Raw genomic sequence first — 22,058 nt, forward strand, 5'->3', positions numbered from 1 at the left:
TGAAATTGTTTTTAGCACGTTTACATTACAGAATGAAAGCTGTGTTAAATGTTTTTACAGGCCGTTTTAGGAATTTCAAACATGTTTTAGCCGCCTCTTCGGCCCTACCTGCGCGCATAAGCTTTGAGTTTGTGCATGTGTGCGCACTTTTTAAAAACCGCAGCCTTTGCCACTTATCTCTTGGTATTAACAGAAGTTTTCTAGGATTAGCACTTGGGGTTTCTTCTGAGGCGCTGGGTGAGGCCCAGTTATCAGCCCATCGAACCTCAAAGAGCCTCAGAGCGAGATTCTAACCCCCGAAACACAAACTACAAAAAATGGGAAACCCTCTTACAGCCCTCGCGCAGTGTCCGGCCAGCACCTTGACCTCAAGATGGCGTCGCGTAATCATAAGATTCAATCAGCTCCAATCAAAAATGGCAGGGTGGGTCGTAACATACAGCCCGAGCCCTTCTAGCCCTCATTAGGCGCTCCTCTCTATGGTTATTTGCCGTGGCGTGGTGATTCAGAGCCAAGAGCGACGATTACCTACCTACGCTCTTCTCTATGGTCCTCCTCTCCACGCCCCCAGCCGCAGTGCACGCCGGGCAATAGGAAGACCTCCAGAAGCTCCCCGCGCAGCGCGGATGTGTTTGCGGCCTGTGAGAGTAGGCGCTTCGGCACTAGTCTCTCGGTTAGCGGCGCGCAGAAATCTCGAGCTGGTGGAGACCCCTCATAACTTGGAGCCCGGAAGGCCGCGAAGGCAATACAGTTTCTTCAGCGGCGGGTGAGTTCGCTCCTCTGAACGCGTGTGGAAACCGGGAGACAGGGTACTTCGGCTGGGGGAGGAGGGAAAGCCGGGGATCCTGCCGAAGGGCTGGGGTGGGATGGGGATAAGGGTGGGGTGGGGGTGGGGTGGGGGAGGGGATGGGCACGGGCACGAGGCTTGGGTTTCTCTACTTCTTTTAGGCCTCGAAAACGAGTGGGCCCAGTAGGAGCCCGTGGAGGCCGGACCTACTGCCAGAGCCTTCCTCCTTGCATTGTCGTCCACTTTCCCTTTCCTTTCCACGGCTCGCCACAGAGAGGCCTCGGCCCATTCTGGGCTCCACGTTTGCCACAGAACGCTCGGTCGGCCCCTGGGGAGCCCTTCCCTGAGGCCCCTTTCTAACCTGAGCCTGCGGAAGCCCTGCGGTAAATATTCCGGGCCTAGGATACAATTGCCCCAGGCTCTGCCTAGAAGCCGGCTAGCACCCACCCTTTTTTTTAGCGGGGGGCTGGCCACCAGCTGTTTTCTGTCCCTTCTTCGGTCGTCTAAAGCCCGCCACCGAGTGAACTGCCCTCCCTCCCCCCGCCCCCGACTTGAATTTAGCTACTGCCCACCTTTTCTACCACCCTTCTGGTTGGTTTGCTTGTCTAAGATTGTGGTGGGTGGTGTGGCCTTGCCCCCTTCCTCCCCTGGAGGTTAAAGTAAACTGTATCTTCATTGATTCTAGGGTAGGACCCAGCCCCACGTTAAAATATGTTGCTTCGTTCTCATGCTTCTTTGGTCTTCAGTACTACTTTTAAAACACGTTTTTTGAAATAGTTCTAGGAGTATGAAGATTATTTTGAAGTTATGTAATATGGTTGTATATTGCCATGGAAAAGCCATTTTGATACTGGGCAGAGTGGAGCCGACCAAAAAGAGGGAGGAGATTGGACTTCTCTTGCCCCAGACTGCTATAGTGTGAAGTACTGTGAATTGGGTAGTTGGCAGTAGTGTATAAACAGTTCTTATATAGTTTTAGGAGCTTTAATTTTTAAAAGATTATTTCCAAAAGTGTTCAGAGGCCTAGAAAGGCATTCAGTGGTCATCAGTTCTTCAGGATTCAAGTAGATGCTATGCTATTCTCATTTAATTTTTCTTAAAGCCTTGGTTTTCTTCACTTGTAAAATGAGGATTATTAATTGTATTCACCTCATAGGTTATTGGAATTGGGAATTAATTGAAAAAAAAATGTAAAATCCTTAATGCAATACCCAAGTAACATAGTGTTTAGTCCACATTAACTGATAGTGTTTGTTGTTTAAGAATTTTCAGTGAAGTATCAATACAAGACCCTAACCCTGACTCTAACATTTCTTCCAGTGTACTCTGGATAGACTTCTGTAAATAAAGTCAGAGTTAATCATTGGTATGTCATTACTAGAAAGAGGCATTGTGATAAGCGGAAAACAGCCTTTGGATTGGTAATTTCAGGATAGTGGGGACTGTGGAGTCCTTACCCATTTATTGTGTTCCTTTGGACAAGTTAGCTTCTTCATCTGTAAAAGAAGAATAATATATTTACACTAGGTAATTTGGTAGGTTAAATGAGATAACGTTGAAAGCTTTTGTAAACAAAAGTAAATTAATATCTTACCTGTTATTTTTATTAAATAATTCATCTTGGGGTTACCAATTTCCTTTTTCTGTTTTGGCCACAGGCAAGTTAGCTATATACCTTTTTCATTTACACATGATTTAGAGAAAAATCATACTGACTTTTATACTATAGAAGCAAAAGTAATCATTGAATCTTTTAACATCTTATAAAAACATTCTGTTTATTTTTTTAATCTCTTGATAATTTTTTTCTCATTCTACCACTGCTGTTCATGGGAATTTTGATTGATTCCTCAAAGTTTTTGAATAGCTTTCTTCCTAACTTTTTTGAATTTTGAAACTCCAGAAAATAAAAACATATTTCCACTAACCAGAATTGATACTGCTTTTTTTATTTTGACATAATTTCAAACTTCAAAGAATTCTCAAATATCTTTCATCCAGATTCCCCAGATGTTAACATTTCACCAATTTGCTTTATCCTCCTCTCCTTTTTATCTCCATAGTTTTCTTCTGAAATCTTTTGCTAGTAAGTTGCAGATGTGGTGTCCCTCTTAACCCCTGAATACTTAAGTGTGTATTTTTTACAGACAGTTACATTCTCTTAATTAACAATAGTACAGTGATCAAAAATCAGTAAATTAATATTGGTACAGTATAATCTACCAGTCTTAACTGGGTTTTGCCTGAAATTGTCCTGAAGTCGTATTGCTACCTTTTATTAAGGTATAATTAACATATAAAATGCACTCATTGTAAATGTACAATTTAGTGTTTTTCAGTAAATGTGCAGAGTTGTGCAACAATTACCCTCAAAGGATCCCTCTTTTTTGTTTGCAAGTCACTCCCTATTCCCACCTCTAGACTACCACTAATCTCTCTCTATAGTTAGGCTTGCTTTGCTTAGGCTGGGGCAGTTATGTCAGTCCATTGTACCTTGAAGGCTATAAGCAGAGCAGGAAACAGTGCCTGCTACACTAATCATTCATATTTAATGTAGAGTTACTGGACTGGCTGTATAACTACACATAATAACTTAAAATTTGCTCTTTCAGAACTAGTAAAAATAATGCTTAGAAAAGAACCTGGCAAATAATTGGAGCTGGATGTTTTATTGAATAAATGATTAAGTTGTATATGTGTGTTTGCTGAGGAGAATCTGTTGGTTCAGTTGCTTCTTGGCACACAGTGTCCTGATGGGGTTAGCCTGTAAATCTGACCCTGGTGAAATACTTTGTGTCTATCGGGATAAACCTGTAATGGAGGAATGCATATAAGCAGTAATAGTATTCTCATGAGTGCAGAAAAAGAGTGGTTTAAGAGATTAAAGAGAAAAAAGTGAAAAAGAAAAGCAGAATACATGCATATGTTGAGGGGTAGAGGTAAAGCTTCTTTAGAAGTTTGTTTTCTTTTTTGGAAGGACCGTATTTATTGAGATAAAATTTACATACAGTAAAAGGCACCCGTTTTAATTTCAGTGAATTTTGACGAATACATAAACCTGTATGACCACTGTCACAGTCGAGATAGGGAACACTTCCAACATAGGGGCTTGTTTTTGTTACTTTGGGCCATAAAGTTTCATACTTAGCAGGTGAAAATGCTTTGAACCTTCTAAAAGTGAAACACTACTATTCAAGTATTCTTTAAATGCTATTTAAGTCACTTCAGTGCTAATAAAATAACCTCTGCATCTCTCTCAAACCCCACACACAATCCCTCAGCAATTGACCACATTCAAAGTATATACAGAAACCAATAAATAACTTGTTACCAGTTCACTGCTACCACCTGTTCTAGGCCATCTCTTCTGTCTGGATTATTGCAATAGTCTCTTGCTTCTCTACCCTTGTTCTCCTCCAGTCTTATCTTCACATAGTGGCCAGTGACAGTGTTAAAATATAAGTCAAGTCAAAACCCTTTCAAATGCTTTCCATCTCATTCTGAGTAAAACCCAGTACTTTTACAGCGGCTTACAAAGCGTTAAACTCTTTGAACCCCTTTCCCATCTCCAGCTTGCCGCCAGTACTGTGCTCCAACCGTTGGCCTTGTTACTCCTGCAAACACTGCATTCCCACCTCAGGCTCTTTGTATTTGCTGTTTCCTTTGCTGGGAAGGCTGTTGCCCCCCAGAATAGAGTTTCCTGCCTCAGTCTCTTGCAAGTCTTTCTTCAGATGTTACCTTCTTGGTGAGACCTGACCACCATGTTTAAAATGAAGCACTCCCTTAGCTCTCTTCCCTGGTTCATTCTACAAAGTACCTACCAACTTTGACTATCTGTATAATTTATTGTCAGTATTACAATTTATCAACTATAGGCAAAAATGATAAGCTTCGTTTATTATCATTCATTTTCACATACATCAAAGTATACCAAACTTTATGTTGAAGTAAGTGGTTGATACCCATTTTAGGATTTTTTTTGGCTGTGTTGGGTCTTCATTGCTGCGCGTGGGCTTTCTCTAGTTGCAGCGAGCGGGGCCTACTCTTCGTTGCAGAGCACAGGCTCTAGGCACGTGGGCTTCAGTAGTTGTGGTGCACGGGCTTAGTTGCTCTGTGGCATGTGGGATCTTCCCAGACCAGGGCTCAAACCCATGTTCCCTGCATTGGCAGGCAGATTCTTAACCACTGTGCCAGCAGGGAAGCCCCTAGGATGTTTAAAGTGAATATTAATATTTATCAGAGATCATCAGAAATGTTTGTTTTCTGAATTTCCATAGGAGGGGCTGTTATCTTATTAAGATTACCTTCACCTTCGAAGTTTAGCCTACAAATAAGCAAGTTTTGAACAGTTCCAAATAAAAGGGAAATACTTCGTAGAAAAATTGGAGTGAATGAAATGAGTATATTAGCATAAACTGAAACGTAATCTGGTTAACTCTTAATGAATGATACGTTTGAAAACCATGAAAAATAGTTTAAACACCAAGAACTTAGAGGGTTTCTTTTTAAAAGTAGTATTCGTATTTAGTACTTGGGAAAAAGTGATTCTAAAGATGAATTCATGGCCCAATCTTTGTAACCATTGTGAGGCTAGGTACTGAGTCATTGCTAGAATAGTACCTGGCACATGGTAGCTTCTTAATAAATTTATTTAAAGAGGTTCTCAGAGTTTATTTGTTTACTGATTCATTCACTGATTATTTATTTAACAGGTATTAATACCAACTGCCCTCCTAAGGAAGTGCTGAGATAGAGTATTAAAATGATAATATAAAAGCTTCTGTAAGTAGGACTGTAGCCCTCGATGTTTTAAAAGGATATACACTCCTGTCCCCTTCCATGTGGAATATTTGTTTTTGTTTTGGGCAAAAAAGTATTTTAAAAAAGATTATTAAAAAATTCAACACGTTTACTATCTTAAATTAGTTACATTTTTCTTTTTAACTTAAGTTGATACCTACTTAATATTTAAGGCATTTCCAGTACCTTATTTGTTGGTATATGACAACATTCTAGGAATTTATTTTACTTGTAAAGCTTCCTAAATATTTTAAGTGTACTGTGCTTTCGAAATTGAAGTTTAGATTTTACAGAATATTGTATATCCTAACTTATTAAGTGAAAAGAATACTGAGGAAGAAAAGCTGTGAGGATGAAGGACATGCTTTTTAAAGAAATGTCTAATAATGTCTAATGCAAGTTGAAACAGTGTTTTTTACCTGTCACACTGGAGATTTACTACAGTGATGGTGAGGATATGAGGAAAGGGTGTACCCATGTACTGTTGGTGGGAAAATTAATTTGTACACTAGATTTGGAGGTAAAGAGTAGATACATACAGTACTGATCTGTATTATAGAATTACTTGCACAGGTGCTTAGAGTTATATGTCCAAAAGTCCAAGAATGTTTAATATGATTTGTAAGAGGTAAAATGTGGAGAATCATCAATGTTGGTTAGTTACAGCTATATAGTAATAGTTTACTGCATTATAAAGAATGGAATAGAACTTTATGAACTGACATGAAGAGATGTTAATAATGATGAGGGAGAAATGCACATAACAATATAGTATGATTATATTGTTTGCAGAAAAACATAAGTGATTATATATTAGCTTGTGTCTAGAAAGATATTTTAGAAGAATACAACGAATTATACCAAACTGTTGGAATCAGGGGCGAGGAAGTAGAAGACATGCACATTTTATCCTCTCTCTTCTAAAGGGTGAGTAAAACAATATATAAAACATAGAAAAGGGCTTCCCTGGTGGCGCAGTGGTTGAGAGTCCGCCTGCCGATGCAGGGGACACGGGTTCATGTCCTGGTCCGGGAGGATCCCACATGCCGCGGAGCGGCTGGGCCCGTGAGCCGTGGCCACTGAGCCTGCGCGTCCGGAGCCTGTGCTCCGCAACGGGAGAGGCCACGACAGTGAGAGGCCCACGTACATCTAAAAAAAAAAAAAAACATAGAAAAGAAAATAATAGAGAAAAACATTTTTTAAAAGCTTCTAAAACTCTAGACTCCTTCAGTTACAGAGTGTAGGTGGGGGAGTTTTTCCTAGTGTCCAACAGAAAATCTATTAATCAAATCACCACTTTTAGCTGCATCACTGATAGGAGATCAACCCACTTATTTTGGCTGCTTGTTAAAATTGGTGCATGGAATCCTATTAGGACATTCTAACATCATTTTTCTACTTTTTTCCAGTAGTTCTGGACACTTGAGTATGTTGACAAAAATATAAAATTTGGGGGGAGGAAAAGTCTTAAGTACTTCTATTTTATTTATTTTTTACTCTGTTGGGTCTTCATTGCTGCTCGTGGGCTTTCTCTAGTTACGGCGAGCGGGGGCTACTCTTCATTCCGGTGCGTGGGCTTCTCATTGCAGTGGCTTCTCTTGCTGCAGAGCATGGGCTCCAGGCACACGGGCTTCAGTAGTTGTGGCGCGCAGCTGAGTAGTTGTGGCGCACAGGCTTAGCTGCTCCGCGGCATGTGGGATCTTCCCGGACCAGGGCTCGAACACGTGTCCCCTGCATTGGCAGGCGGATTCTTAAATACTGTGCCACCAGGGAAGCCCAGTACCTCTATTCATTTATCTAAAAGACAAAAGTTTCTTATTAAGGAATGATATCACAAACCAAATCAGACAGTTCATTGTGTTCTTGTATTTTTAAAAATCAAATACCAGCGTCTGATTCTTGAGTTTCAGTCATTCATTCATTGAATATCATTCAAGAATGGTTAAGAGGTTTGCTTTTAAGCTTAAGAAAAATTACCACTTTTTTCTCATTGTCACAAGTTGTATGTGAATGGTTTATATTTGAACCATTATATTTGAATGGTTACTATGTGACCTGATATATGGAGGTCGTCCCCCCTCCTCCCTCAGGTTTGTAGAAAGTCACTGAGACATTCATTTGTCCTGGAAGAACTGGCCAACACTGAATCAACAAATACTGTGTAACTTTGTAAATTTAGTTTTCAGGGTGCTGATGTGTATAAAAAATTAATGCATCAGAACACTTAAAAACTGTTAGATATCTTCCTGGATTCTGAGTTTGATTTAAAAAGATTCATTGATGTTTGGTATTTAATTTTTGGATATTAACTGAACCTCAAAATTTTTTTCTTCCTTTATATGTATTCCCATATGACTGTAGGAGTCTATCCTGAACTTAGATCGTGTACATTTTGGGAACTTATTTTAGAAAAGATCTAAGTTTAAAAAATTCTCAATGGACAGACAGAGAAAAGAGGGTCTTTGCCAGCTCCTTTGGGTAAGAAAACTTGAGAATTTTGCAGATACTCTAAAAATGAAGGCCAACAAACCAAGCATATCAAATTGTAAAGTTTTCAAATAACATGATTTGTCATGATTTCTTTCTTTAGACCGCTGTGGTAAGAATGTCATTCCCTCCTCATTTGAATCGCCCTCCCATGGGAATCCCAGCACTCCCACCAGGGATCCCACCCCCACAGTTTCCTGGCTTTCCACCACCTGTACCTCCAGGTAAGTTTGTGGATACGGTTGTTGTTTTTGAAGTGTAGTTGATTTACAGTGTTGTGTTAGTTTCTGGTGCACAGCAAAGTGATTCAGTTATTTATATATATAAACACACACAATGTTTTAGATTCTTTTCCATTATACTTTATTGCAAGATATTGAATATAGTTCCCTGTGATATACAGTAAATCCTTGTTTTTTATCTATTTAATATGTAGTAGTTCATATTTGCTAGTCCCAAACTCCTAATTTCTCTCTCTCCCCGTCCTCCTTTGGTAACCATGTTTGTTTTCTGTGTCTGTGTGTCTGTTTTGTAAATACGTTCATTTGTATCATATTTTTAGATTCTACATGTAAGTGATGTCACATGATATTTGTCTTTCTCTGTCTGACTTCATTTAGTATGATAATCTCTAGGTCCATCCATGTTGCTGCAGATGGCATTATTTCATTCTTTTTTATGGCTGAGTAATATTCCATTGTAAATATATACCACACCTTATTTACCCATTCATCTGTCGATGGACATTTAGATTGCTTCCATGTCTTGGCTATTGTAAATAGTGCTGCTGTGAACACTGGGGTGCACGTATGTTTTGAATTAGAGTTTTCTCCAGATATATGCCCAAGAGTGGGATTGTAGGATCATATGGTAGCTCTATTTTTAGTTATTTAGGAACCTCCATACCGTTGCTGTAGTGGCTGCACCATTTTACATTCCCACCAATGATTCTGTGGGGTTTTTTTAACCCATCCTTGTGTCATTGCAATATTAACCTTAGAAAGATGATACATATGTGACTGTTGGTAGAAGAGCTGTTAGCATTCTGGAAATGTGATGTCTCATTTTCCTATGGTGATAGTTTTCATTTCTGGCTGAGTATCAGACTCATCTGGGAAATTAAAAAGTCTTTATTTAAAAATATAGATAATACATTTATTTTTAAATACTATACATTTTAAATAGTACAGTATTTTTAAACACTATACGTTTTAAAAACTATACGTTCAAAAATCAATCAAAAGGGTATACAGTGGAAAATTTTTCTCACATTCCCATATAACTTGTTACCGTCCCCTTACTGAAAGGGGGAACAAAGCAGGGTTATTAGTTTCTTCTTTATCCTTTCAGATATTTTTATTTTTCTATCCATTTGTTTTGTTTTATTCTTTTGACACCGATATACAGTAACATCCTATGTATTCTATTCTGCCTTGTTTTTTTTTTATACTTGACAATAAATCTTTTTTTAAATTTATTTATCTTTGGCTGCATTGGGTCTTCGCTGCTGAGCACGGGCATTCTCTAGTTGCGGCGAGCGGGGGCTATTTGTTGTGGTGCGCGGGCTTCTCTCATTGCGGTGGCTTCTCTTATTGCAGAGCACAGGCTTTAGGCGCGCAGGCTTCAGTAGTTGTGGCTTATGGGCCCTAGGCACGCAGGCTTCAATAGTTGTGGCTCGCGGGCTCTAGAGTGCAGGCTTAGTAGTTGTGGCGCATGGGCTTGGTTGCTCCCCAGCATTTGGGATCTTCCCGGACCAGGGCTCGAACCCATGTCCCCTGCATTGGCAGTCGGATTCTTAACCACTGCGCCGCCAGGGAAATCCTTGACAATAAATCTTGGAGAGCTCTCCAAATAACTGTTTAAAAGCTTCTTCTCTCCAATGTTTTATGAGGTTTAAAAAAAATAAAAAAATTTTTAAGGCGCCACCGCAAGCCACTGAATCAAATCCTCAGAAATTGGGGCTCAGGAGTCTCTTTTCAACAAGTTCACAGGTGATTCATAGGTATCCATTTAAGCACAGTTAAGAGAACCCACATTTGAGAACCATTATCTTGAGGTTTGTAATTAACATTGGTTTAGGAGAAAGAGTTTTCCTCTGGTTTATGAGTGGTAGTTCACATATTTTTATATTTTGATGGGGTTGAAAGCATTTCATGCAGAATCAGTTTCCCAGTTTCCCTTCTGAAAGGTAGTATCTAAGAGTCCTCCTTAATCTGCATGTTAGAAGTATTTTCTTTTAACATAGAATCTATGTAATTCAGGCTGAAATGAACAAATGATCTTGTAAACCATCCAGAAGTATTTCTTTTTGAGGAAAGGTCTACTTCAGTGACCTGGCTTTAACTATTGGATTATGTGTTTGAAGTTAACAGTGTTTACTAAAGAGCTTGACTGTTGCAGAATCAAAAGTACGTTGCAGTTGGCTCATATGATGGGTTGTTAATTCATAACATGTACATTATAGAGGCTCAGCTTTGGGGGCCTCCTACCCCTAGGTCAAGTACACAGCAGTGTTGAAGTAAGTGAAAAGTCACAAGATAAAAATGGCAATTTTTCTGGGGTATCATTTAAAACTTCAGGAATTTGAGGGTAAATCATAATTTAAAAAAATCAGAACAGGGCCTCCCTGGTGGCACAGTGGTTAAGAGTCCGCCTGCCAATGCAGGAGACACGGGTTCAAGCCCTGGTCTGGGAAGATCCCACATGCCACGGAGCAGCTAAGCCCGTGCGCCACAACTACTGAGCCTGTGCTCTAGAGCCCACGAGCCACAACTACTGAGCCCGTGTGCCACAACTACTGAAGCCCGTGCGCCTAGAGCCCACGCTCCCAACAAGAGAAGCCACCACAATGAGAAGCCTGCGTGCCGCAACTAGAGAAAGCCCGTGTGCAGCAACGAAACGCAGCCAAAATTTAAAAAAAAAAAAATCAGAAGAACTACTTATGCATATATACTGTGGAGTAGAATGCAGTACTTGTACAAATTTTTAAGACATTTATGCTTGTAGCTGGCTCTTTTAAGTTGGCCTTTTAGATAATCATGGATGTGTATTTGTTACCCCTTGCTGCCAGGGACCTAGTGTGAACGTTTGAGTACTATCAGTTTATTATTCCATGTAACAATTACTGAATTTTAGTCAGTGACTTAACAGCTCTGTAATGGACTGTAAAGGAATTTCTCCTGAAAAGGGCGATTAAGAAAATAATGTTAATAGAAAACCGAAAAAAGTTACTTGTCAACCATCAAACCAATTGATTACTTGAGAAGGATAGTGCCCTGAGCCATTTTCATTTGGGCATCAGTATTTGAGGGCGTCCCCATATTTTTTTTCATTAATTTATAGTCTCATAATATGATCTATTTTTTGATAGTCTTTATTAATAACCATGATACTTTTAGCAAAGTTTGTGTTATTAGAATTATAGGGAAGAGTAGTTTACTTTCTATTTCTGAAGAAATTTTAAGGCATTGGAGATAAAACTTGTTCAGAATCAGGAATGGTGACAATGAAAAAAATCAGTTCCTTACCAGTATATTGGTTTTATAGGAAAGATTTTAAATTCCTTTGAATTTTTTAAAAACACATACTAAATGTAACTTGTTTTCTGATGAACACTATACCAAATTATAAATGGAAGTGGAAGATAAATGGGCTATGTTTCTCTTAAGGCTAATCCTAGTATATCTTTTAAGATGGGTCAGCAGACCTTAAAACCAGATTTTCAGTATTTCTTCTTGTCTGTTTGGTCAGTGCCATACTAATGTGGGCATTTGTTCACAGAGTATTAACGCTATTAAACAATTCTGATTCCATTTGTGATAGCATACAGTATCATTTCTGTTTAGGGAAGCATACTTGAATGATAAATCAGACTTTAGTTACAGCTAACTCATTCATACCTGCATCCTGTGTGCAGCATCAATACTTGAAAAAATAAAAAAAAGAAGTATGCTAAACTAGTATAATAATTCAAGACCACAATACCCATATTCATGTATAATTTTCTTGTGTTGCCTATTAGTGCAGTTAATTGAACTCTGAGATAACGTATGTGGCGATCACATTATATATTAAATTAGAAAATAAATAAGAAAAAAACCATAATTTTTCCTTTAAAAGTATTGCATGCTATAGATTAAAGGAAGTTTCCCCCCCATAGTTCCTGAGCATTCCCTTCCCCAAAGGGGGGGAAGTCTTTCTTATCAGTTTCTGGTGTGTAGCTCTCCAGAGATGTAAAGTATATCCCACTGTGTTTGCTTATGTTTATTCTACCCTACTTTTTTTTTCAGACCTCAGCTGGTATATACACTGTTTACACTTTGTGCATTTTGCCTTTTTTTTTTTTTACCGTAGCATTCATAGATCTGTAATGAGCAGCAATACATTTTTGTAAATTCTGCATTTCATGAAATTAGTAAGTTGAGGTGGGAACCATACCATTAAACCTTTTAGTAACTATTAAAAAGGAAAAAAAATTTTTTTTTCAAAATGTCTTTTTCTTAAGGTTTTCTTAAATAGAAAGTTTACCTGTGGAAGAGGTGCTGCACAGATTACAGTTGGTAAATGGAGTATTTGCTTTTGTTTTGCAAAGTTAAAAGTGAAAAATTTAGAGTTGATGGTAGTTTTGAGTATCCACCTATTTAAGTGCTCCACATAAATGATCTCAGTAGGCACTCTGAGGAAATAATTACCTCATTTGAATTGAGGAAACTGAAGCTGAGGTTAAAGAGCTTTCCCAAGTTTGCATAGCTAAAAGTGATAGAACCAAGAATTGAACCCAGGGCTTACCCTGGTGGCGCAGTGGTTGAGAGTCTGTCTGCCGATGCAGGGGACACGGGTTTGTGCCCCAGTCCGGGAAGATCCCACATGCCGCGGAGCGGCTGGGCCCTGAGCCATGGCTGCTGAGCCTGCATGTCCGGAGCCTGTGCTCCGCCATGGGAGAGGTCACAGCGGTGAGAGGCCCGTGTACCGCAAAAGGAAAAAAAAAAAACAAAAAAATCCAAATTAGATTCTGCAGTCTTTTTTTTTTTTCTATTTTGTACAGTCTTCTGTAGGCTTATTGATAAGTATCTAGATTTTCATCTTCTAAAAATTTTGTTTAAAACTGAGGTTATTTTAAATAGGTTATATTGGAAAATAAATGGATAGTTGTTAAGAGCTTATTACCAGTCTTAGATGGACAGTTATCTTAAGTTGATGCTAAATTTGAACTGAAAAGTGATTTCAGAACTTCTTGAGATACTTCTAGAAGCATTTTGAAATTTGTGTTTTAGTAGACAGATCTTTTACTGATTTTACCCTCATTGCAACCTTTTTCTTAGTTCTCAAATGGTAAGATTTCGTCATTAGTTATGTACACAAGGACTGTCAGTGTAGCAGCTATTGATTAGTAAACAATTTAGTTGAAAACAAAATTGCAGATTCCAGTAAGATGTCACTAGTGATAGCCCATTGATAGCTGTCTAAAACCCTTAGGGCAGTAGATGCTTGTCTTAGAGATTTTCTCTTTGACAGTGACTGAGATTACTAATCTTATTTTTTTTTCATGATTTTTGCTTATATTAAATAACCAGGAATAACAAGATTCTTCCTAGGTTTCCAGATTAATTTCTTATTTGATGCTTTTGTTTTTTAACTTTCAAAGAATTTATTTTTACCTTTAAAGGAGTCATTAATACCATTGTTCACCTGTAAGCAAATCTGTATGAAAGTTACTGGTTTTGAGGATGTACTGAACTAGATGAACATGAATTGATAACTATCCACAGTTTTACTCCTTAAGGCAAAAGCAGGCTGTGGTAGTCTTTTTGCTTTTAGAGAGTCTTTTTGCTTGTAAGTTTATTTAGACCAACCTGATAACTATGTTGCTTTTGAAAAATATCCATTAATTTCTCATTTTCATTAATCCTACATTTCCCCTTAAAAGAACTGTGAGTTGGAAGTACTTATTTGTATGGCATGTAGTTGATATACAATATATAATTGTATATATAATTATATTCTTAAGATTCATTATGCTTTTTTCTTAGGGACTCCAATGATTCCTGTACCAATGAGCATTATGGCTCCTGCTCCAACTGTAAGTATAACTTTAAGGAGGAATTAGGAGTGCCACTGCTTTTAAATCTGAACAACTTTATAAGCCCAGATAAATTATTTTAAATATTTAAAAGAATAATAGGAAGGGAATAAGAGCATCCATGTATATCATGCTACTTATTTAAATAAGTATTGTTTTCACTCTATACATATAAGCACTTGCCCCTAAAATATGCTCCCTAAATAGTTTAGTGATCGCCCTCTTATTCTCTAGACTCTTCATATACTGTTATTTCAGATTTAGACATTGACTCTTTCATCATGCCCTCGTGTCTTGATCCTGGGAAATAGGAGAAGTGATCTGACATGTCTGATTTCTTAAAAGAAAAAAAAAGGAAGAATGATCTAGCAGAAATCTAAATTTTGAAATGAAAGTTGAATATATTTCTACTCTTTCCTCCCACCTACCTAATTTTTAGCTTCTTCCAAGTTATTTTTTCTCTGTCCTCTAGTATGGTATCTTCAAGCTTTGTAAAGTTTTATTGAAGCCTTTCCTCTGCTGAAGTGTTTCATTATTCAGTCTTATGTTTTGAACTTTAATTCTCTACATTCATAAAAGCTCTGTACACTCTAGGCATCTTAGGTAAGAATGCTAGTATACTGTAACATGTGAATAAATAATAACCCTCTTAAAACATTTATTTAACTAAAAATTTTCTTTGAGTTAATTAGTAAAATACCGGTCTTAATTTATAATTCATTGTGAGGGAGAGTAGGTCTCATTACTTTCAACTGTTTTTCTACCTGTGGGTTTTGAAAAAGGCGGGGAGTATTTATATTAAAAGGGTGATGAGGGCTTCCCTGGTGGTGCAGTGGTTGAGAGTCCGCCTGCCGATGCAGGGGACACGGGTTTGTGCCCCGGTCCGGGAGGATCCCACATGCCGCAGAGCGGCTGCGACCGTGAGCCATGGCCGCTGGGCCTGCGCGTCTGGAGCCTGGGCTCCGCAATGGGAGAGGCCACAACAGTGAGAGGCCCACGTACCGCAAAAAAAAAAAAAAAAAAGGGTGATGAGATGGGAACTACATGAACAAATAGGAATCTGCTGTGAGGCAGTCCAAGGGGGAATCCAGCTTTTCTTGCATTGGACATTCATTGGGAAACATTTATTGGGAAACCTCCACGTGACAGGTACTCTTACCCTCTTGCATTTTAGCCTAGGAAAAGGCAGCTCTCCCAGTTCACCACTTCAGTGCCTACTGTGGATGTTTTGCTCAATTCAATTTCAAATACAAAGATGAATAAGACTATTTCTTTCCTCTGGGAAGTTGAATGTTATGAAGGGAAAATAAGATAGAAACACAAGTAACTGAGAAAAGGTAAACTTTAAGTGTGGGGAGAGTGCTATGGGAGTATTTGAATATTCTACAAGAAAATTAGCAGGAATAATTGCAATTTCCTTTTATATGAATGCAGAGATTTACGATGTCTTAAACATTTAAGAATTGTCTTAAACATAAGAAAATTTCTTTCCAAGTTTTCTTTTTTTTTGTTTTTTATAAATTTATTTATTCATTTATTTCTGCCTGCGTTGGGTCTTCATCGCTGCGCGCGGGCTTTCTCTAATTTTAGTGAGCAGGGGTTACTCTTCGTTGCGGTGCGCAGGCTTCTCATTGCGGTGGCTTCTCTTATTGCGGAGCATGGGCTCTAGGCCCGTGGACTTCGGTAGTTGTGGCATGTGAGCTCAGTAGTTGTGGCTCACGGGCTCTAAAGCGCAGGCTCAGTAGTTGTGCACAGGCTTAGTTGCTCTGTGGCACGTGGGATCTTCCCAGATCAGGGTTCGAACCCGTGTCCCCCGCATTGGCAGGCAGATTCTTAACCACTGAGCCACCAGGGAAGCCCTCCAAGTTGTCTTGAAAAGAAAGGTAATCCAATAGTGGAACTTTACTTGTCATGAATAAGTTCATGTTAATGAAAAATGTGCTTTGGGAGTTTTAGATTAAGTATGTAGAACCTGTAATGGTGATGTGCTATATATTTAATACTTTAAAATTGATGTTTTTAGCCTAATGTTATTACATTAAGCATGATAGCAAATTTAATTGCAAGTTCCAATTTTATTGTCTTTCATCACTTAGGTCTTAGTACCGACTGTGTCCATGGTTGGAAAACATTTGGGAGCACGGAAGGATCATCCAGGCTTGAAGGCTAAAGAAAATGATGAAAACTGTGGTCCCACTACTACAGTTTTTGTTGGCAACATTTCTGAAAAAGCCTCAGACATGCTTATAAGACAGCTCCTTGCTGTAAGTTAAACTGTTTATTTTTCATTTAAAAAATTTTTTGTTATAAATTTCAAACTAAAGAAAAATTAGCAAGAGGGCTCTGAATAATTTCCTCGTTTATATTTTTAAAGTTTCAGTCCTGCAGAAAAGTTAAATGAATTAAATAGTGAACACCCTTGTAACACATTTTGTCATATTTACACACACTCTCTTTGCGTGCACGCGCGCACACACACACCCCTCGATTTTTTTTTCTTCTGAGTAATTTCAGAGTAAGTTGTGACATTACATTTCACCTTTGAATACTTATATTTCCTAAGATCAAGGATATTCTCCTACATTTTCACAAAACCATTATCACACTTAGGAAATTTAAGGCTGATATAGTATTGTTAATTAAAATGCATATAGTTCATATTTAATTTTTCCAGTAATTTCCAGTCAGGGATATATATATATATATTGCACTTATTTTTATTATTATTACTATTATTATTATTATTTTTTTTTTTGGCGGTACGCGGGCCTCTCACTGCTGTGGCCTCTCCCGTTGCGGAGCACAGGCTCTGGACGCGCAGGCTCAGCGGCCATGGCCCACGGGCCCAGCCACTCCGCGGCATGTGGGGTCCTCCCGGACCAGGGCACGAACCCGTGTCCCCTGCATCGGCAGGCGGACCCCCAACCGCTGCGCCACCAGGGAGGCCCTTTATTATTATTATTTTTTAAAAATATTTATTTATTTGGCTGCACTGGGTCTTAGTTGTGGCATGCGGGATCTTTTTCGTTGTGGCATGTGGGCTCTTAGTTGTGGCATGCAGGATCTAGTTCCCTGACCAGGGATCAAACCGGGCCCTCCTGCATTGGGAGTGCTCAGTCTTAACTACCAGACAACCAGGGAAGTCCCTATACATTGCAGTTAATTGTAATGTTTCTTTAGACATTTCCTTTATTGTAGAACAGTTCCCTGCCTCTTTTTGTTTGCTTGTTTTTGTCTTTCATGACATTGATGTTTTTGAAGCACCTGGGTCTTTTGCAGAATGTCTCTCCCAATTTGAATTTGATTGATTGCTCATAGTTAGATTCAGAGTAAGCATTCTTTGTAAGAGTGGTTCATGGGTGGTGCATTGTTTTCAGGTGCAGCATAGCAAGAGACATACTTGCTATGGTATTAAGTTTAGTTACTTAGTTAAGGTGGTCAGCGCTCTCCATTGTAATGGTACCTTTAGTCCGTTTTTCTCTAATAAGTAACCTCTGGGTTAGTATTTGAGGACTATGTGAGTCCTTTTCTTTAGCCGCCTTTAAACAATAATTTTAGCATCTAATTGTGATTGATTGACTCCTTTTGCAGTTTTTATTCTGAGCATAGATAAGTTTTTTTGACTTGGTCATTGATTTTCCTTTTTCTCTTAGTTTTAAAAATTTATCCTGGTGCTACATGCACATTTTTTTTAAAGCACTTTTTTTTGGCTGCGTTGGGTCTTTGTTGCTGCTCGCGGGCTTTCTCCAGTTGCTGCGAGTAGGGCCTACTCTACATCGTGGTGCACGGGCTTCTCTTGTTGTGGAGCATGGGCTCTAGGCACGCAGGCTCAGTAGTTGTGGTTCACAGGCTTAGTTACTTTGCAGCATGTGGGATCTTCCCGGAACAGGGATGGAAGCCGTGTCACCTGCATTGGCAGGTGGATTCTTAACCACTGCGCCACCAGCGAAGTCCCTACGTGCACGCTGTAAGTGAAAAAATACTGAATGATTTTTTAAAATAAATTAATATTCGGCTGCATTGGGTCTTCATTGCTGCGCGCGGGCTTTCTCTAGTTGCGGCGAGCGGGGGCTACTCTTTTGCCGCAGTACACGGGCTTCTCATTTCGGTGGCCTCTCTTGTTGAGGAGCACGAGCTCTAGGCATGCGGGCTTCAGTAGTTGTGGTGTGTGGACTCAGTAGTTGTGGCTCGTGGACTTAGTTGCTCCGCAGCACATGGGATCTTCCCGGACCAGGGCTTGAACCCATGTCCCTTGCATTAGCAGACAGATTCTTAACCACTGCGCCACCAGGGAAGTAAGTCCCTGAATGATTTTTTTAATGAAAAATAACACTGTCCATACTCCCTCCCTCCATAATCTCCACTGTGTTGAGAAGTTATTTTAAAATCTTTTCCTTCTTCATTTTATCAGTAACGTACATATTGCCAGTTCTGTTTTATAAATCATGTGATCCTTGCTTTAAAAAGTGTTTTAAAAAAGGCGTTTAGAAAATAAACACAAAACCTAGCTTAGTCAGATCTTAATATTTTGTGATACTAGCTTCAGATTTTTATCCCAAAGAAACAAAACGTGAAGGTTCTAATTCCCATTTCTTTCTTCCACAGAGGTAATAACCAGAGGTAATCCACTATCCTAAGTTTGGTGTTTATCATTCCTGTCCATATTTTTTACTTTAATTATATATTTATATAAATAAACATTTATAATTTGTAAGTTTTAGTTCTGTATTCCTCCACAATTTGCTTTTTTCACCCAGCCTATATGTAGTTTATTTATTTTTCACTGTTATATACCATTGCATTATAGAAATATGCCATAAATGGTCAAATTTTTTACTGATGGTCATATGGATTGTTTTCCTTTTTTTTGATATTATGTTTTGCTATATAATTAGTGGTAATAGTGCGTCTTCCTAGGTGAACATGAAAGAAATTCTGTCATGTATTCTCTTAGAAGTGGAATTTCTGAATCATGGGGCATGCTTATCTACACTTTTTCAAGATGATGCCATTTTTTCCCCAAAGTAGAACATTGGGAGGACATTTTTTAAGACATCTTTATTGAGATATAATTTACATACCGTAAAGTTCACCCTTTTATAATATACAGTTCAGTGGCTTTTAGTATTTTCAGAAAGTTGTGCAAACATCACCACTGTCTAATTCCTGAACATTTTTACCACCCCAAATAGAAACCCTGTACCCATTAACAATGCTTCCCATTTTCTCCTCCCCTGAGCCTCTGGCAGCCACTATTGCACCTTCTGTCTATGGATTTGCCTATTCTGGGCATTTTATGTAAATGGAATTTTAGAATATGTGGCTTTTTGTGTGTTCTTTCACTTAGCATAATGTTTTCAAGGTTCATCTGTAGTGTAGCTTGTTAGCAGTACTTTGTTCCTTTTTATGGCCAGAATATTCCATTTAATGGATGTACCACCTTTTGTTTATCCGTCCATCAGTTGATGGACAATTGGATTGTTTCCACTTCGTTATTATGAATAATAATGCTGTGAATATTTGTGTACAAGTTTTTGTGTGGACATCTGTGTATGTTTTCAGTTTGAAACATCCCTTTTAAAAACTGTTGTTGATTTATATATGCAGCAGAGTGTTTTTTAAGCTATCTTTGGATTCCTGAATTTCTCTCTTCTATTTCTCTTTCACTTTTAAGGCTTTACTTAGATGTCTGGTGATCCTTGATTGTCCATATTTAAGAGTTAGGGATTAAAAGGCTTTTTGTGTGCGTAAGCTGAATTTTAAAATGTTGGGCATCTTTGTAGGGTAATCTAAATGGCAGCCAGAGGTTTTAAATGTTAATCCGTGGGGTCTTTTCTTTGAGGCTGGTTGGTTTCTCTAGAAAATTTCCAGTTTTATGCCTAGTGAGTTTATGATTGGCTGCCTGTGTGAGGTTGCAGATGCAGGACTGAGTTCAAGCACTTCTTATACCTTTACTTTCTTCCCTTCTTACTCACTCTGTATCTCGTACAGATCTTTCAGATCTGGTGCTCCACATCCCAAGCTTGTTCTGTTCACTTTCTTCAGACTGTAACTCTTCAGGCTATCTTCTCTGGGGGTGGGGATAGGGTAGTTGCTTGAAACCTCTGAGGCTTTGATTATTCCATATTTGTATTGTCAGGCAAGAACCTATTTTTATTCAGCTTCACACTTAAGCCCATTCTCCCCTGTACCTTCCCCCCCAGTCTGGATCCACTGGGTTTTGTAGAATCAGTTAGCTTAATTCTTATCGGTATCTGCTTCTGGAGACACTTGGTGTCATAGCTTTCTTTGCTCTACTGAATGAGTTATTATCCATCCATTTATCTTTTGTCTTTGCAAAATTTTATTGAATTCTGCTGCTGTTCCCTCATGCTATGTTTGACCTTAAGGACAATTTTCTTTTTCTTTGTTTTTTGGGGGGGGGCACTGCATTGGGTCTTCGTTGCTACGCGCTGGCTTTCTCTAGTTGTGGAGAGTGGGGGCTTACTGCAGTAGCTTCTCTTGTTGCAGAGCACGGGCTCTACGCTCTCAGCCTTCAATAGTTGCAGCACATGAGCTCAGTAGTTGCGACACACGGTCCCTAGAGCTCACGGGCTTCAGTAGTTGTGGCTCGCGGGCTCTAGAGCACAGGCTCAGTAGTTGTGGCGTCTGAGCTTAGTTGCTCTGCAGCATGTGGGATCTTCCCGGACCAGGAATCAAACCCATGTCCCCTGCATTGGCAGGTGGATTCTTTTTTTTTTTTTAATTTATTTTTATTTTTGGCTGCGTTGGGTCTTCATAGCTGCACGTGGGCTTTCTCTAGTTGCAGCGAGCAGGGGCTACTCTACATTGCGCTGACTTCTCATTGCAGTGGTTTCTCTTGTTGCGGAGCACGGGCTCTAGGCGGGCAGGCTTCAGTAGTTGTGGCTCGCGGGCTCTAGAGTGCAGGTTCAGTAGTGGCACATGGGCTTAGTTGCTCTGCCGATCTTCCTGGACCAGGGCTCAAACCCGTGTCCCCTGCATTGGCAGGCAGATTCTTAACCACTGTGCTGCTAGGGAAGTCCTGGGAAATTTTCTTTTATATATATATATATATATATATGTAAATTATTTTATTTTGTTTATTTATTTTTTGACCACGCTGCACAGTATGTGGGATCTTAGTTCTTCAACCAGGGATCAAACCCTCTCACCCTGCAGTGGAAGCGTGGAGTCTTAACCATTGTACTGCCAGGGAAGTCCCAGTTCTTTGACTATCATTTTAGTAATTTCTCTGAAGGGAAAGATATTTCCCTTCAGAGAAAACTCCACTTATTTCTCAGCTTTGAGAGGCAATCTTCAGTTATTATTTTCCACAAAACTTTTTTTAAACCTTCGTTTTTACTTTAATAATTAGAACTAATATTTAAGAACTTTAGAAGTAAACAAAGTGTAACAATATCCCACCCTTCAGACAACCTGCCCCATTAACATTTTGGAGTATTTCTGATCACTTTATGGAAATTTTTTTTCTTTACATAGTTAAAAATTTTACTGTATATCTGCAATTTCATGGTTCAAGGTATTTTTGCATCCCATGTCAAGCATTTCCCTGTGTCATTAAAAATCTTTATAATATATACATGTGTTTTAAAACAGCCTTTATGAGCTCAATATTTACTGAAATTTATTATAGTTTAACTATTATAATATTTGGGCATTTTGGTTTTATATATATGTTTGTAGGATAAATATAACTGTAAAGTGTCTAATTTATTGAAAGGTAGGCACTTTTCTACAAATAAGAATCAGTAAGAATTTATATTTTCCTTTAAAATGATTTATTGTATGTTTCTTTCATATAGTAGGTTTCTGGGAATTGCAAAATTTAGTTGCTGACAAGATTTTTTTTTTTTAACTTCTATTTTTTTCTAGCAGGAATATAGT

At 38.8% G+C, this 22,058-nt stretch overlaps 1 protein-coding gene across 7 annotated transcripts in view; it reads left to right on the top strand.

The window, feature by feature from the left end:
- The first annotated feature begins 557 nt into the window (after nucleotides 1–557).
- Nucleotides 558–22,058, top strand: part of RBM25 (RNA binding motif protein 25) — a 55,484-nt gene continuing 33,983 nt past the window's right edge. For 2 of the 7 annotated variants that reach the window (XM_022576643.3, XM_089906194.1), the window contains exons 1-5: nucleotides 560–766; nucleotides 7,949–8,065; nucleotides 8,178–8,298; nucleotides 14,104–14,153; nucleotides 16,250–16,417. In XM_022576643.3, the coding sequence (XP_022432351.1) occupies nucleotides 8,024–8,065; nucleotides 8,178–8,298; nucleotides 14,104–14,153; nucleotides 16,250–16,417 (381 nt within the window). In that variant the 5' untranslated portion in view covers nucleotides 560–766; nucleotides 7,949–8,023. Of the gene's footprint in view, nucleotides 767–1,152; nucleotides 1,171–6,404; nucleotides 6,515–7,948; nucleotides 8,066–8,177; nucleotides 8,299–14,103; nucleotides 14,154–16,249; nucleotides 16,418–22,058 lie in introns of those variants that run through there. The other 5 variants (XM_089906192.1, XM_089906195.1, XM_022576645.3 and 2 more) reach the window with 5 other exon arrangements.

The sequence above is a fragment of the Delphinapterus leucas genome, chromosome 2, assembly GCF_059928025.1.
Source record: "Delphinapterus leucas isolate spDelLeu-1000000601 "Yukka" chromosome 2, BTC_Dleu_Yukka2, whole genome shotgun sequence".
In the NCBI taxonomy this organism is placed as follows: Eukaryota; Metazoa; Chordata; class Mammalia; order Artiodactyla; family Monodontidae; genus Delphinapterus; species Delphinapterus leucas.